The 17,281-nt window shown below is 35.0% G+C and overlaps 1 protein-coding gene across 1 annotated transcript in view; it reads right to left on the reverse strand.

Moving 5' to 3' along the window:
• The window catches only part of LOC123552961 (tyrosine-protein phosphatase 10D-like), a 134,461-nt gene that overhangs the window by 19,716 nt on the left and 97,464 nt on the right, over positions 1-17,281 (reverse strand). The window contains exons 10-16 of the mRNA XM_053542247.1: positions 14,309-14,440; positions 13,759-13,901; positions 13,195-13,293; positions 9,471-9,540; positions 9,073-9,249; positions 5,156-5,281; positions 1,001-1,115 (exon numbers count right to left, since the gene is read on the reverse strand). Of these exons, the coding sequence (XP_053398222.1) occupies positions 1,001-1,115; positions 5,156-5,281; positions 9,073-9,249; positions 9,471-9,540; positions 13,195-13,293; positions 13,759-13,901; positions 14,309-14,440 (862 nt within the window). The remainder of the gene's footprint in view (positions 1-1,000; positions 1,116-5,155; positions 5,282-9,072; positions 9,250-9,470; positions 9,541-13,194; positions 13,294-13,758; positions 13,902-14,308; positions 14,441-17,281) is intronic.

Here is a 17,281-nt window from a genome sequence, read left to right on the forward strand (position 1 = left end):
ATGTGGTACACTAGCTGTATAGTTAACAGTATATGTATGGTACACAGTAAATATGTGGTACACTAGCTGTATAGTTAACAGTATATGTATGGTACACAATGTGTATGGTACACAGTAAATATGTGGTACACTAGCTGTATAGTTAACAGTATGTGTATGGTACACAATGTGTATGGTACACAGTAAATATGTGGTACACTAGCTGTATAGTTAACAGTATGTGTATGGTACACAATGTGTATGGTACAGAGTAAATATGTGGTACACTAGCTGTATGGTTGACAGTATATGTATGGTACACAATGTGTATGGTACAGAGTAAATATGTGGTACACTAGCTGTATGGTTGACAGTATATGTATGGTACACAGTAAATATGTGGTACACTAGCTGTATGGTTGACAGTATATGTATGGTACACAGTAAATATGTGGTACACTAGCTGTATGGTTAACAGTATATGTATGGTACACAGTAAATATGTGGTACACTAGCTGTATGGTTAACAGTATGTGTATGGTACACAGTAAATATGTGGTACACTAGCTGTATAGTTAACAGTATGTGTATGGTACACAGTAAATATATGGTACACTAGCTGTATAGTTAACAGTATATGTATGGTACACAATGTGTATGGTACACAGTAAATATGAGGTACACTAGCTGTATGGTTGACAGTATATGTATGGTACACAATGTGTATGGTACACAGTAAATATGTGGTACACTAGCTGTATGGTTGACAGTTTGGTATAGTACATTGTATTTCACTTTTTCAATAGCTAATTTAGGTGTCAAAATTCACATTACATATCTATAAACATTAAATCTGAAGACTTAAATTATGTAGATATATGTGTAGCAAACAAACAGATTTTTTTTAACAGAGGCACATAGTTATGACAGACAGACAGACTGGTGGACAGCAGTAAATCAATATATTCCCCACCACATTGGGAGACATACTAAAATATTCCAAATCTGTATAAAAACTTACGTATAACTAGTGCCTGGTTGCAATGGTCCATTGCAGTACTCCCCTTGTTGAACTTGAGAGCAATCATCGCTACCAACTGTGTAGTCCAGTTGTGTTGTTGAACGCTTCCTCCTGCCTGTAACAAATAAACAAGTAGCTTGTTACCAATTCAAAGTCATAATAATCTGCATGGATTTGGAGCTTTCAGCTGTCTGATATCAATTTAACTTAAAATTTGTTAAGAAGAATGCCTCCTAACAGGATACAAAATGCTCAAGTGAAGTATTTTAGCCAAGGCAGTAAATAGGCAGAAAATGAGTACACATTAAGAGCAAGGACCACAAGGGAATCACGGATGCAAATTCATTTAAATATTTTTCAGATTATTACATACAAGTTTTTACACTTCATTTAGTTGATGTCTGAATTTTGTATTAGTTTCAAGATGTTATTTTAATGTGTGTCATTGCGTGAATTTTTAAAAAAATTACTTCAGTATTGCCTATCATATTAAAGAAATTCATATTTTAATAATATTAACATGTGTAGATATGTATGACATTGTAATAAAAAGATTTCTCCTCAGGGAGATCTTTAGCTAAATAATATTTTCTTGCCTACCTAGGCGAGGAAAGTATACATTTGTCCAAGCACACGCCAGGGATACATATTCCTGTCTTTCCCTAGGGAAAAAACTTGTCTAAAATAATGTGCACTTAGGTGAACTCACATAGTACTGGCACTATTATGATGTCATAAACTGTAAAAATAATGCCAGGAAAAACCCAAATCTATTTGTCACCACGATCTATTTTGAATGTGATAGACAAGAAAATTGATCTAACATGTCTGCCTGTGTAAGAACCCTCGGGACAGCTTGGGTAAAAAACCTCGCTAACGTTCGGTTTTTCATTCCACACTGTCCCTTTGGGTAGGGAAAAACTAGTCTTATACAGGCAGGCATGTAAGATCGATATTGTTATCCATAAGTTATGCAATATTTCCTCTGAGAACTTGCACATATTTCTCGATACAAACCAGTAACTAAGGGTGCAACAATATATCGAAATTCATTGTATCACGATATATTAGTCTGGCGATATGCGTATCGTATCATAGGCCTGTTTCATGATACAGTAAAAACTAGAGACATTGAATGATATCTTTCATACAATCAGTGTTAAAGATAGTAACTAAACAAATGCATCATTTATTACAGTTTCTTAAACTTTAAAGTAAAATTTCAAGTACTTTCCAATGTGTAGGAACATCAATTTTTTTTTCATTTTGTCACATGAATGCTTACTTATGGTACTCAATTTGTATCGCGATATGTACTGTATTATTGCATCTGTATCATGATACGTATTGTATCGTGAGACAGGCGTATCGTTACACCCCTACCAGTAACTATTTCTAGAATAGAATGAAATCGTTCAGACACATTTATCCAATTAAGACTGTCTTACATGTAAAGTGTTCAAACAAATTTGCAATATTATAAACAAATATGAGAAAATTATAGAAAAAGAAAACGTATAGACATTATTTTTCATGTCACAGACAGAAAATACACAGTGAAAGAGTTACCTGAGACAACTAAACTTGATAGTTATAATTAATCAATAATTTTACTTTTTAGATAATAGCACAGCAGGAGGACAGTATAGCTTATGCCTTAAATCTCATAATACAGTGGAACCCATCTAAACCTAACAGCATAACTATGATTTGGAGAAGTTTTTACAGGGGTTTTATCAGTGGAATGGAAGCTAAATTACGTAAATAGTTATAGAATTACAAAGTAATCTGATTCCTTTCAAATTCTGGTCTTGTTTATTTACTGTATGAAACAACATCATTAAAGCTTTTAGGGTCATAATGCTATTAAACAGAGTAAAATCTCGTACTGTAAAAGCACATAAATTCACTGGGTCAAAATTTCGTGAATTTGACTTTTTGAGTACTATGTTCTCGAGGTTTAATATTTACGAAATTGTTCAAATGGTATCCTACTTTAATTTGAATTATACTAATGGTAAATATTTATGTGAGGATGAATTTTCGCGAGATATAGGGCCTTGCAAATATAGCAAAAATTAACCCTTGAGAAAATTTCTGCTTTTTCAGTAATTATGATAAAGGCAAGTTGCAAACTTCTAATTGCCTTTAAAATTATTTGGTGTTCAGGGGTAACTTTGTGTTGATAAATAGATGTTTGGTTTGAAAAAAATGTTTAATTTTGAAATAGCTGGGTTCAGGTTTACTGAGATCATTTTCTGTTGAAATAGGAAGGCCAAATTTCTGGACTAAAAAAATTCTGGTTGAGAAAGGTTTAACTGTATACAACAAATATTATGACTAAAAATGTATGTCTGGTAATCTGCCATTGTTAATTTCTTTCAATAACTTATATAATAATTTTGTTTGAAATCAATTTCACATTTTAGCTTGTGATTTAGTAATGTAATGAAATATATTTTTTATTATACTAGTGGTACTTAGTCACTGCATAAAACTTTATATAACTTTACTTTTGTTTGGGTTTTGCACCCCTTTTCAACAGTCCTTCAGTTATGTAATGGCAGGCAGTTAACATACCCAGTGTACCTGGAGAACATCTGTCTCACCTGGGGATGGAATTCACAACCCCGCAATCTGTAGATCTCACCATCTGCACTTCTCTTATTGAGCTTAGCAAGCGGATTAAAGAAAGCAGTGATTGCTATATGTTCTGACTAGAGCCTCGATATGAAATAATAACTTTGGTTCCTGTGACCCTCTCAGAAAGCAGTAGGGGTCTATTACTAGCTGTTATTAGCAAGCTGTAGTTGTCATCCTGACTTACACAATCTGAGAACCATTTTTGGACTTTGGGTCACAGTAATCTTACCCTCTCATCAGTTGTACCCTAAACAAAAGGTTCTTCTTGTATCGGTACCGTGTAAATGAAGAAAGCTTGAAAGCTGTAGCTTTTACTCTGCGTTCCATAGTATTATAGTCTGCATTTCTAACTTGTTCTCTGCAAGAAACTATAAACCCTTACCTTGCTAAATTTCTATAATGAACTTGTCCATCTTCCAAGTCGGACAGTACCATTAACTGTTAAAAGAGGTACTTACCAAAAAGATACTGGCTAAACAGGGTACAGTGCAGATCATGATAAGACTGCATGGATGTGCAGGCTAATCATGATCTACACTGGCTGCAAAAACAGAATCAATCGTGTCCAGTATGGTAAAGGGTTAACTTTTACACAGGAATAGGACGTGAAGAATTGCAAACTCAGGCATACTGTAAAGTTGTTTAGATTCATAGGCACAAAATTTTGTGAAATGGCTACAACACACGAACATAAATATGCCAATTTCAGATTTTAAACAAATTAAAGGAAATTTATCTGTTCTTTGGGGTTAATTTTTGTGGATTAACAAAAACAAAACATTTACGAAAATTTGTATAAACAGCAGTATTGTCTTCTAAAATAATGTAAACAAGAAGCTGCATTCAATAAATGCTTGATGCCCCCAGTGGCATCCTTGTCAATACAAAGCAACCTAAATCCAAAACGAGGTTAAGTTCAAGGTCAAACAGAGGTCAGGTGATGTCTGAAGATGAGGAATGGTCAGAGGTTACATCTGCATTAGTATCAAGTCATTCTAGTAAGGGGTATTGATGCTAGACGAAACGGTCCCATTTGGTTAACCTCATACGGACGGATGGACAGGACGATCAGTATATGCCTCAGTAGATGCCAGGGGCATAAAAAAAATCTGGGGATCAAACTTGAGCCCTTTGGGTGACCCCACTCAAAACTCTATAATGCTGAAGAAACAGTTAAGTGTATGGCAGTGTGTACAAAGATTAAAGTGAAACAAACAGTAATTCAATGCCATAAGGTTTTCTTTCAGAGTAAAAATTCTGTTCCATTAACATTTCAAAACAACACCAAATTGGACATTAGAAATTCATTCTGCTATTAATACATAGTTTAGCAAATGTTACCTTACATCCTATTTTCACATGTGGTTAAAAGTTCCTGAAAGAGTCGTAAAATACTGCCTGGTTAGTCAGGATATATGAACAGTAGTGTTTTGACTCAATGTTAATATAATTATTAGGTAAAAGATAGTGCACAGAGTTATAAGAAAGAAAAGATCAATATAGCAGTCTTACTATTTCCTTGTTTCTTCTTTAAGACATCGAGAAATGTACTGTTAGTTATTCTCCACAATTCAAAGCCATTTACAGAAGCTTTGTTCCAGTTATCCATGCTGTCAAAGTCTTGAAGTGTCTGTATACCTGTTTATATAATCAAAGAAATACATTAAAAATCTGGCTTATAGGTATACTTGTAAATATGAATTAAAACGAAAATAGTACTAAATAGGTAACCAAGCAGCACTTCTGGGCTAGTTGGATAATGGCGGAAATATTTTCCCAGTTAAAGTAAGATTTTCATGTTTTATGTAAGCCAGTTCCTGTTTTTATTCCATTGTGGGCCTATTCTTGACATTTTGGTGGCATTTTTCAAGGAGACTGTTTGACATTTATTGAAATGTAAACAATCCTTATTATTCATGTGTTCATACACACAAGGACCTTACGTGCATACCAAGGTAAGTTGTTGAATGTGTTCTTTTTTTTCTTCTCTGAACTGAGCATTAAAAACAAATAACAAACAAGAGGGCCATGAAGGCCCTGTATCACTCACCTGACCTATAGACCTAAAGATCATCAAGAATAACATTCTGACCAAGTTTTGACCCAGATTCGAACTTGACCCAAATATCAACAAAATTAACATTCTGACTAAGTTTCATGAAGATACAGTCATAAATGTGACCTCTAGAGTGTTAACAAGCTTTTCCTTTAATCTGACCTAGTGACCTAGTTTTTGACCCCACCTGACCCAGATTTAAACTTGACCTATAGATCATCAAGATCAACATTCTGACCAAGTTTCATTAAGATATGGTCATAAATGTGGCCTCTAGAGTGTTAACTAGCTTTTCCTTTGATTTGACCTAGTGACCTAGTTTTTGATCCTACATGAAACAGATTCAGACTGGACCTTGAGACCATCAAGATTAACATTCTGACAAAGATTCATGAAGATATAGTCATAAACGTGGCCTCTACAGTGTTAGCAAGCTCTTCCTTTCATTTGACCTGGTGACCTAGTTTTTTACCCCAGATGACCCTATATGAAACTCGTTCAAGATTTTATTGAGAATAAAATTCTGACCAAGTTTCATTAAGATTGGGCCAAAATTGTGACCTCTAGAGTGTTAACAAGCTTTTCCTTTGATCTGATCTAGTGACCTAGTTTTTGACCCCATCTGACCCAGATTTGAACTTGTCCTATAGATAATCAAGATCAAGATTTTGACCAAGTTTCATTAAGATATGGTCATAAATGTGGCCTCTACAGTGTTAACTAGCTTTTCCTTTGATCTGACCTGGTGACTTAGTTTTTGGCCCCAGATGACCCAATATCGAACTCCTCCAAGATTTTATAGAGGGGAATATTCTGACCAAGTTTCATTAAGATTAGGCCAAAACTGTGACCTCTAAAGTGTTAAGTTTTTCCTTTGATTTGACCTGGTGACCTAGTTTTTGACCCCAGATGACCTAATATCGAGCTTGTCCAAAATTTTATTGAGGGGAACATTCTTAGCAAGTTTCATTAAGATTGGGCCAAAATTGTGACCTCTAAAGTGTTAACAAGCTTTTGGTTTGATTTGACCTGGTGACCTAGTTTTTGACCCCAGACGACCCAATATCGAATTCATCCAAGATTTTATTTAGCGTAACATTCTGACCAAGTTTCATTAAGATTGGGCCAGAATTGTGACCTCTAGAGTGTTAACAAACTTTTTCTTTGATTTGTCCTGTTACCTAGTTTTTGACCCCAGGTGACCCAATATCAAACTTGTCGAAGATTTAATTGAGGGTTACATTCTGACCAAGTTTCATTAAGATTGGGCCAAAATTGTGACCTCTAGAGTGTTAACAGTCAAACTGTTGACGACGGACGACTGACGGACGGACGACTGATGACGAACACGGCGATCACAAAAGCTCACCTTTGAGCACTCAGGTGAGCTAAAAAAAACATCTGTCTTAAATTATGCAAAACTTAGGTGTAAATTATGTAGTCGAACTATAAAGACACAGTAAAATAAACAAGAGGGCCAAAATTGCCCTAGGTCGCTCATCTGAGAAACACACCATAACAGTGTAAACATGTTTGACATAGTGATTTCATGGAAACGAATATTCTGACCAATTTTCATTAAGATTGGACAAAAAATGTGGTCTCAAGTACTTTCTTTGATTTGACCTAATGACCTAGTTTTTTGGCCACATGTGACCAAGATTTCATCAAGGCAGCATTTCTGACTACATTTTATGTATATCCAGTGTAAAATGCAGACCCTATTGCATCCAAAAGGTTTCTCTTTGATTTGACCAGGTGACCTAGTTTTTGACCCAAGATGACCCACATCTAAACTTGACCTAGATTTCATCTAGACAAACATTCTGATCAAATTTCAAAATGATCAGATGTAAAATGCAGTCCCTGTTGCATACACAAGGTTTTTCTTTAATTTGACCTAGTGACCTAGTTTTTTAACCTAGATGACCAATACTCGAAACTGACCTAGATTTCATAAAGGTAATTATTCTGACTAAATTTCATGAACCTCAACTGAAAAACTACAGCCTCTATCCATATAAAACATTTTTCTTTGATTTGTCCTAGCATTTTACCTAGTTTATGACCCCAGATGACCCATAAACAAAGTTGATCTTGATTTCTTCAAGGCTATCAAACTGACCAAATTTCATGAAGATCAACTGAAAAATACAATCTCTATCGCATACACAAGGTTTTTCTTTGATTTGACCAAGTGACCTTGTTTTTGAACACAGATGACCCATATTCTAACTTGACCTAGAGTTCATCAAGGCAATCATTCTGACTAAATTTTATGAATATCCAGTGTAAAAAGCAGCCCCTATTGCATACACAAGTTTTTCCTTTAATTTGACCATGTGGCCTAGATTTTGACCCTTGATGACCCATATTCAAACGTGACCTAGATTTCATCCAGACAAACATTTTAATCAAATTTCATGAAGATCCTGTGTAAAATGCAGCCCTGACTGCATACACAAGGTTTTTCTTTGAGACAGGAAATGACACTGGTTTTATCTGAGACCTTGTAAATTTTTCATTTTAAGTAAACAGAAAGTAGAATGAAGATCCTGTGTAAAATGCAGCCCTCATTGCATACACAAGGTTTTTCTTTGAGACAGGAAACGACACTGGTTTTATCTGAGACCTTGTAAATTTTTCATTTTAAGTAAAAAGAAAGTAGCATATCAAAGTAATATTGTCAGGGGACATTTATGTAGGTTATACAGCAAGCTATAAAAACATTGTAATACCTGGTCAAACAGGTCTTTAGTTCAATTTTGTAGCTTGATATTTATCACAGGATAGGTTGTAGGAATATATTGTAGTGGATAGAAATGTAGATGAGCTGTACTGACAGACAAATGGGAAGAAACTTATATTGCTGCCTTTAACATGTTTAAGATGCATGCAGATGCTTCATTTTATGACTGCTTTTGTAGAATGTATAAACAATACTTAGTTTATAATAAAGAAAATTTATTCCACATACTTTCTTGGATCATTCCAGTGTATGTTTTCTATACATGTACATATATAAACTGTAATTTCCCAACCCAACTAACATTTTTAAACATCTTTCAATTATTTTTGAAACTGGTTTATTTTCCAATCTCGCTTGTTTTTGAGCTTTTATGATATGGTGAAATTGAGAACCTAACCATAAAACCAGCACAATATGTGACCCATCTAATCTGACTGTTAACCAACAGATGTCTGCCCCTCAACAAGACCAATGTGTGATTTGATGATGGGCGGTATCTAAGAAGATACAGTTAAAATGAGCACATTGCCATGAAAAATTAACCTGAAAGCAGCACAGATGCTGAAGGCAATGCCAGCACAATTTTTCCTTGATCTGTCAAGCTATGTACTGTTTAAAACATACCTGTAAAATCACAATTCTTGGCACAAGCTGCCAGACCTGTTCCCTGTGGTATGCCGTAAGTTTGTTCGGTAAAAAACTCAGGCACTAAAGATATTGTAAACCTTCTCTGTTCCTTATTTTTCAAAAGATTTTTTGGTATAATATCAACTCCAAGTGTGTCTTCAATGTTGATAGGAACTGAAAGTAAGAAAATAAAACCATTAACAACTAATTTGCTGTTTTCCTTCAAATTACCACAAAGTTGTTTTAATCATCTTCCATAATTAATCTATGCATCAGTTATGATCATTAAGGAATAATATATCCCAAGCAGTGATTCTCATGAATAAAATCTATGTTGGATTCCAGATGCAAAGGAATTATGTAATGAGGGTGATGATGAAGGTCATATTCCATACCTCCAGCTGGTGCTGTCTGTTCTCTTGTAATATTTTTACCTTTCTGACCATCTTCATTTACAGCATATACCTGTAACAAAAAAAACTTATACTGCATTTAAAAATAGAGAGTAACCTCTATTACAAGAGGGTCATGATGACCCTGAATCACCTGAGTAATATGAGCCACATGTTTAAAATGGCAAACTGATGCTAGAATATTAGAAAGTAGGTCACATTCATGGTCACTGAAAGTCAGTTTTAAGATCAGTGTGCAAAACTGTACATGTCATCCAAATTTCAAGGCTGTATATTAAAGAAGAGGGCCATGAAGGCCCTGTATAGCTCACCTGACCTATTGACCTAAAGATCATCAAGATTAACATTCTGACCAAGTTTCATTAAGATATGATCATAAATGTGGTCTCTAAAGTGTTAACTAGCTTTTCCTTTGATTTGACCTGGTGACCTAGTTTTTGACTCCAAATGACCCAGATTCGAACTTGACCTAAAAATCATCAAGATTAACATTCTGACTAAGTTTCATGAAGATACAGTCATAAATGTGGCCTCTAGTGTTAACAAGCTTTTCCTTTGATTTGACCTAGTCACCTAGTTTTTAAACCCACCTGACCCAGATTTGAACTTGACCTATAGATCATCAAGATCAACATTCTGACCAAGTTTCATTAAGATATGGTCATAAATGTGGCCTCTACAGTGTTAACTAGCTTTTCCTTTGATTTGACCTGGTGACCTAGTTTTTGATCCTACATGACCCAGATTCAAATTGGACCTTGAGACCATCAAGATTAACAATCTGACCAAGATTCATGAAGATACAATCATAAATGTGGCCTCTACAGTGTTAACAAGCTTTTCCTTTGATTTTTTGATTTGACCTGGTGGCCTAGTTTCTGACCCCAGATAACCCAATATCGAACTCGTCTGAGATTTTATTGAGGGTAACATTCTGACCAAGTTTCATTAAGATTGGGCCAAAATTGTGACCTCTAGAGTGTTAACAAGCATTTCTTTTAATTTGACCTGGTGACCTAGTTTTTGACCCCAGATGACCCAATATCGAACTTGTTCGAGATTTTGTTGAGGGTAACATTCTGACCAAGTTTCATTAAGATTGGGCCAAAATTGTGACCTCTAGAATGTTAACAAGCTTTTCCTTTGATTTGACCTGGTGACCTAGTTTTTGACCCCAGATGACCAATTATCGAATTCGTCCAAGATTTTATTGAGGGTAACATTCTGACCAAGTTTCATTAAGATTGAGCCAAAATTGTGGCCTCTAGAGTGTTAACAGTCAAATTGCTGACGACGGATGACGGACGGACAACGGACACAGGGTGATCACAAAAGCTCACCTTTGAGCACTTTGTGCTCAGGTGAGCTAAAAACAAGAAAGTAGGTCAGTAGGTCAAGGTCACAGTCAAGTGACCCCTAATCGCTTGGGGTCATCAGGTAATTACAATTAAACAGTCCAGGAAATATGATCTGATAATTTTTTAAGTATTTATTCCTATATAACTCATATAACAAGTGAACCCCAGGGCGGGGCCTCTTTTCACCCCATGGGCATAATCTGAACAATCTTGTTAGAGATCCACTAGGCAATGCTACATACCAAATATCAAAGACCTAGGCCTTGAACTTTTAGACAAGAAGATTTTTTTTTCCCCTATATAAGTCTACATGTATGTTAAATTTGGGACCCCCAGGGCAGGGCCTCTTTTCACTCCTGGGGCATAATTTGAACAATTTTGGTAGGGGATCACAAGGCAATGCAACATACTAAATATCAAAAGCCTAGGCCTTGCAGTTTCAGGCAAGAAGATTTAAAAAAAAAATCCTATATAAGTCTATGTAAAACTTGAGACCCCCTGGGGCATGGCCTCTTTTCACTCAAGGGAAATAATTTGAACAATTTGGTAGAGGACCACAAGGTAATGCTACATACCAAATATCAAAGGCCTAGGTCTTGTGGTTTTAGACAAGATTTTTAAAGTTTTTTCCTATACAAGTCTATGTAAAACTTGGGACCCCGGGGCGGGGCCTCTTTTCACCCCAGGGGCACAATCTGAACAAACTTCGTAAAAGACCATTAGATGATGTCACAAGCCAAATATCAAGGCTCTACGCCTTGCAGATTTGGACAAGAAGATTTTTAAAGTTTTTCCTTTCGGTTGCCATGGCAACCAGAGTCAGGGTTCCCACACTTTTACCTCTATGAAATTTAAGGACTTTTCCAGGACCTTGTTGCAATTTTCAAGGACCTCTGTACGACATATAGGGTTGTACGTTCCCGTCAATTTTTCTAGATTCAATGTAAAAATATAAGAACAAGAGGACCATGATGGCCCAATATTGCTTAAAAGTTTCTACTTAATAAATACTCTGCAAATTTTCTCTTCTTTTTTTTATTTTGTTTCCTTACTGTCCTCAAGCTTTTGTTTCTCAAGGAAACTATGAATCGTTTACTTGTCTAGCATGTTGTGAAGACTTAATCAACTCCTTCATAATAACTATACCTCTGGTGTCACCTACATTATTTATATAATCTTTGATACACTTCTAGCAAATAAATTATTTTCAGTCAAGTTGATGTTTGATCACTGAATTCAAGCGTGCCTCTAATCACGATTTTCACAATTATTCTCGGAAAGAATCGGAATTTCATAGGGCATCTTAAAAATCGACACAAAAATGACCGAAAGCCTAGAATTACTGTTTAAAAATTCAAGCATAGCTACCTATATAGGCCCATCAACCACAAAAACATCGGTATTTTCGAAAAAGGAAATTGAAATGACATCCATGTCCGCCATTTTGAATCATGAATTACTTCCCTTAGCAAAATGGGATAATTCCCGGTATTTTTCCGTACCTTTATCGTTCTCCCGCCAAATTCCCGGTATTTTCACGGCCGGGAGTCAATTTTTGAAATTCACGGACTTTTCCCGTTTTCACGGATAGCGTGGGAACCCTGCAGAGTTCTGCATGGAATTGAATTCTTTGAACAATTTTGAAAGGGGACCACCCAAGGATCATTCCTGTGAAGTTTGGTGTAATTCTGCTCAGTGGTTTTCAAGAAGAAGATATTTTTAGAAAATGTTGACAGACTGACGACGGACTTTGAGTGGTCACATAAGCTCACCACGAGCCTTTGGCTCAGGTGAGCTAAAAAATAGTTCATCAGAATGACCATGAATTTTGGAACTTTCATAGACAACTCTCTAACAAAAATTAATGATGATCAGGTAGAATATTAGGCCTCAAAATTTGTCCTAATTACCTAGTTTTTATAATCAGATATCCCATTTTGAAACCTGACCTAGATTTCAAGGAGACAAGCATTAGCACAAAGATAAGGTAGAAAATGTGACCTCTAGTGTTAACAATGTTTTTTTTTATTATTTGACCTAGTGACCAAGTTCTTGTTCCTAGATGATCCTATTTGAATTTGAACAGCATTTTGTTAAGGGAAACATTCTAATCAAGTTTCGTTACTACTAGGGCAAAATTGTGAACTCGTTCATCCAGAGCTGATGTTCAAATGAAATCACAGAAATTTGCTTTCTGGAAAAATTACATCAACTTTTTTGTGATACTATCATGTGTCATTCAGGAATCTTATCATTTTCACAGACTACCACATAAAAGGAATTTCGGAAAAGGAAAACCTACCCATATGTAAGAAAATATGTTTTATTTGGGAAATAAAACTACTTACTGATAAGGTGTATTTTTCTTCAGGTGTAACATCAAGCATTACAGTGTAAACGTGAGCTTCTAAATCTTCCTGAGAGAAATTCTTAGTTGTTGTAACCATCTGAAAAAAAAAAAAAATAGAGAACAGTTAAAATATGTTAAAAACAAAAACAGGACATCAATATTTTGATATTCCTTTTAATTCTTTATGTCTGCTTGATTTCTTATATTTAACCTATATAATGAATATGACGGGGAAGTATGGCGTCTTTCTTTATAACTATAGATGTGTTTCATACACTATGTTGTCTGCATGAAAAACAGACAAGTTACTCAAATTCAGATGCCAGAAACATGGCAAAAAAGTCAAAAATTGACATTCAAATTAAAATACAATTCTAGCCATAAATTTAAAATGGCTTTTAAACACTACCACTCCTGGAAACCTTTTAAATTAGAATAGTGTATATTTTACATTTGAATCTTGAAAGACAGGTATCTTTGAAAAACACTGTCACTGTCACAATTAGGAATCAAATAGTGGTATCTAAATATAAGTTTGCAAAACTAAATTGTAACCACTCACTCCAGTTGCATAATGTTCAAAAGTGTAGCTTTTGATGATGCTGTTCCTCTTTAGTATAGCAGGTGCTTCCCAACTTATCATCATCACTGTATAGTTGTCACCAGGAGCTTCGGTTATCTTAAAATCTGAAACTTCTCCAGGTGCTGTAAAAATATCCATTTTATAAAATTGGACATGCATTACTCAAAATAAGTAAGTAATGATATCTTTAAAAGCTGATATTGCAGTCCAGTTCAATATATTATCTTATGTTTGTTTTGGATTTATAGTGGTATATAAGACATGACTGTATAGATTGGGATTCCTAGTTTATGGACTTCAAAACAATAACTTTTTTGTCAATGTATTGTGAACTAAACCATATAAAAAAGCAGTTATACATCGGTCAGACAGACAGAGGGAGGAAAGCAGACCTAAAGTCCTCCCAATCCAGGTTTTAAATGGTAGGGTACTGAAAGAAATTATTGAGCAAGTACAGAAATTTCTTTCCTCTGAATCCTGACTCCTTGAAATAAATGATTCACAAAAGCAACACTAAAATTAAATATACCTGCAGGTTTAGTTGTATATTCCTGTGTTCTCTCAGATGTTTTAGCATCTACTGATGTAGCAGCTTTCACAGTTACACTGTAGTTCCAGTACTCTTCTAGGCCCTGAGCTACGTACTCTCTTATATCAAAACCTAAACATATAAAATATAACCACCTTAAGTTTGTGGAGTCTAATTTTACATTTATTTCACTAGAATATAACATTTTCTATTTAGTAATACTTTCATATGCACTGTGTAATTTCCTTTGCATTAAAATTAACTAAAAAGTGCTGTATTAGTTAGTCAGTTCGGGATATTTCATATCATTTCTTCTAGATAGTTAGTCATATAAAATGAGGTTGATTTTTAAATATTCCAGTTTACCTTTGCTAATGGCCTAGCTGTTCAGGAAATGGCTATTGTGGTCAATAAAATCAAATTACAGCATAATCTGACAAAACCGAACAATGTCCAGACCAGGAAATTTGTTAGTTTTCCTCAGCTGTCTGGAATTCTCAGATCAGGCTATATTTTGCTTAAAAAGTAACTTTTTCAGATTTGACAGACAGTTATCTTCAGAACATGTATGCCAATATCTAATGGTATGGACTTTAAAAATAAAGGCAGATGCTAAAACCTGTCTTATTTATATCTTTTATGCGATCAATGAAAGTAGCACAATAATTGCAATTGTAAAATCCTTTTAAACTAGAGTTATAACTAAATGTAATCAATACCCCCAGATGTCACTTTGATAAAGAAAAGTAAAATGTTGTAATCATGACATCTGATATTCAAGACTGATCTTGACCTAGAACCTAATTACCTTGACTGTGCACTCTGCATGTCATCTTGATGAAGTTAACAACTGATGCCAGTTTTAGGAAAATCATTTATTATAGTGGTAAAAGATACAGATTTGAGCTATTTGATCTTTGACATCTTAGTATGACCTCGACCTTGGACCTTGCGACCTGGATTGTGCATAAGGATGAGGTTAATAACTAATGCTAATTTTAAGAAATTCATTCAGATGTTATGAAGATATGGAGCAGACACAAATTTGAGCTATTTGATCTTTGACTTTCAAGCATAACCTTATCTGGGTTGTGTACTCTGCAAGTCACCATGATGAGGTCAACAATTAATGCTACTTTTATGAAAATCCTTCCAACAGTTAAGAAGATATGGAGTGGACACTGACTTGAGCTATTTGATCTTTGACCTCCAAGTGTGACCAGACCTTTGACCCAGTGACCTTGATTGTGCATTCTGCAAGTCATCTTGATCAGGTAAATATCTGATGCTAGTTTTATGTAAATCTTCCATCTTCTGCGGTTTACAAGATATGTAGTGGACATTTGATTTCTCAAAGTGTGACCTTGGACCAAGTGACCTGGGTTGTGTGCTTTGCAAATCATCTTGTGGAGGTAAAGAACTGATGCTACTCTTGTGAAAATCTTCCGACTAGTTTAGAAGATATGAAGCAGACTTAAAGTTAAGATATTTGACCTTTGACCTTCAAGTGTGACCTGCGTTGAGTTCTCTGCACATCAAGAACTGATGCTACTATAATGAAAATCTTTCCAGCAATTAAGAAAATAAGGAGAAGACAGAAATAAGGATGGATGGATGAACTGACATGCATGACTCCAATACAGTTCCAAGATAATTTGACTCTCTATCTGGGGGTATAATTTACACATAACGATAATAACTGGTTTTGGTAAAATCTAATTTCAAATTACAAAGATTTTTTTGAATATGTACAATAAAATATATAAACAAGAGGGCCATGATGGCCCTATATTGCTCACCTGTTATCATTGCACTTGAGGACAAGAAGGTCCTCAGAAAAAATATCTAAATCCAAAGGACAGGAACAACAACGGGAAGAAATTTAACCAAAAAGAAAAAAAAAATTCTTACAAGGTACAGATATGTCAAAATACACCTAAAAATTGGAGGTACCATCCATGTTGTACCACAGAAAAGTGGTCTCGGATTTTCCCTACGGCCAATAATAAAGAAGTTACTAAAAATAAGCTATTTATAGTAACGTAAAAGGGAAGTAATTAAAAAAAAAAAATTATTGTAAGTGAACAGAAGAACGATCTGCCAAAAAATCTGTTGACATAAATGAAATTTCAGATCAGTATCTTCATTAGTTACGGAGAAATACCAATTTAAATTTGAAATAAAGGGAGGTAATTTGATATAAATCAGTCCATAGTTATCTACCCTGATTGGCACAGTCCAACTAATGACAATAATGAAATTTCAAATAAGTCCTATAAGTACTTACTGATATAAATCCATTTTGATTACAATCAGGGGAGGTAATCAGATATTAAATAACTCTGGAACCTACGATTGGATCTGATTTGTCATGGAATCCAAGATTTATTGTTGTTGAAGATATTTTGGAAGTTTGTATAAAATAAAACCATAAATGAAGTCTCTATATGGCTGCAAAAGCCAAAATAGCCAATTTTGGACCTTTAAGGGGCCATAACTCTGGAACCCATGATGGAATCTGGCCAGTTCAAGAAAGGAACCAAGATCTTGTGGTGATACAAGTTGTGTGCAAGTTTGGTTAAAATCAAATCATAAATGAAGCTGCTATTGTGCAAACAAGGTCAAAACAGCTAATTTTGGCCCTTTCAGGGGCCATAACTCTGGAACCTGTAATGGGATCTGGCCAGTTCAAGAAAGGAACCGAGATCTTATGGTGATACAAGTTGTGTGCAAGTTTGGTTAAAATAAAATCATAAATGAAACCACTATCGTGCAGACAAGAAATTGTTGATGCATGCACGGACGGACTGACGACGGACGACGGACGAAGGGTGATTACAAAAGCTCACCTTGTCACTATGTGACAGGTGAGCTAAAAATCAAGAAACGATGCTTTAAACCTTAGAAAATGTCACTATTCCTTGATAATTTTAAACTTAGCTGATCAACTGAGCATGTCCAGTTTAACAAGAG

This window comes from Mercenaria mercenaria, chromosome 4, assembly GCF_021730395.1.
Source record: "Mercenaria mercenaria strain notata chromosome 4, MADL_Memer_1, whole genome shotgun sequence".
Lineage (NCBI taxonomy): Eukaryota > Metazoa > Mollusca > Bivalvia > Venerida > Veneridae > Mercenaria > Mercenaria mercenaria.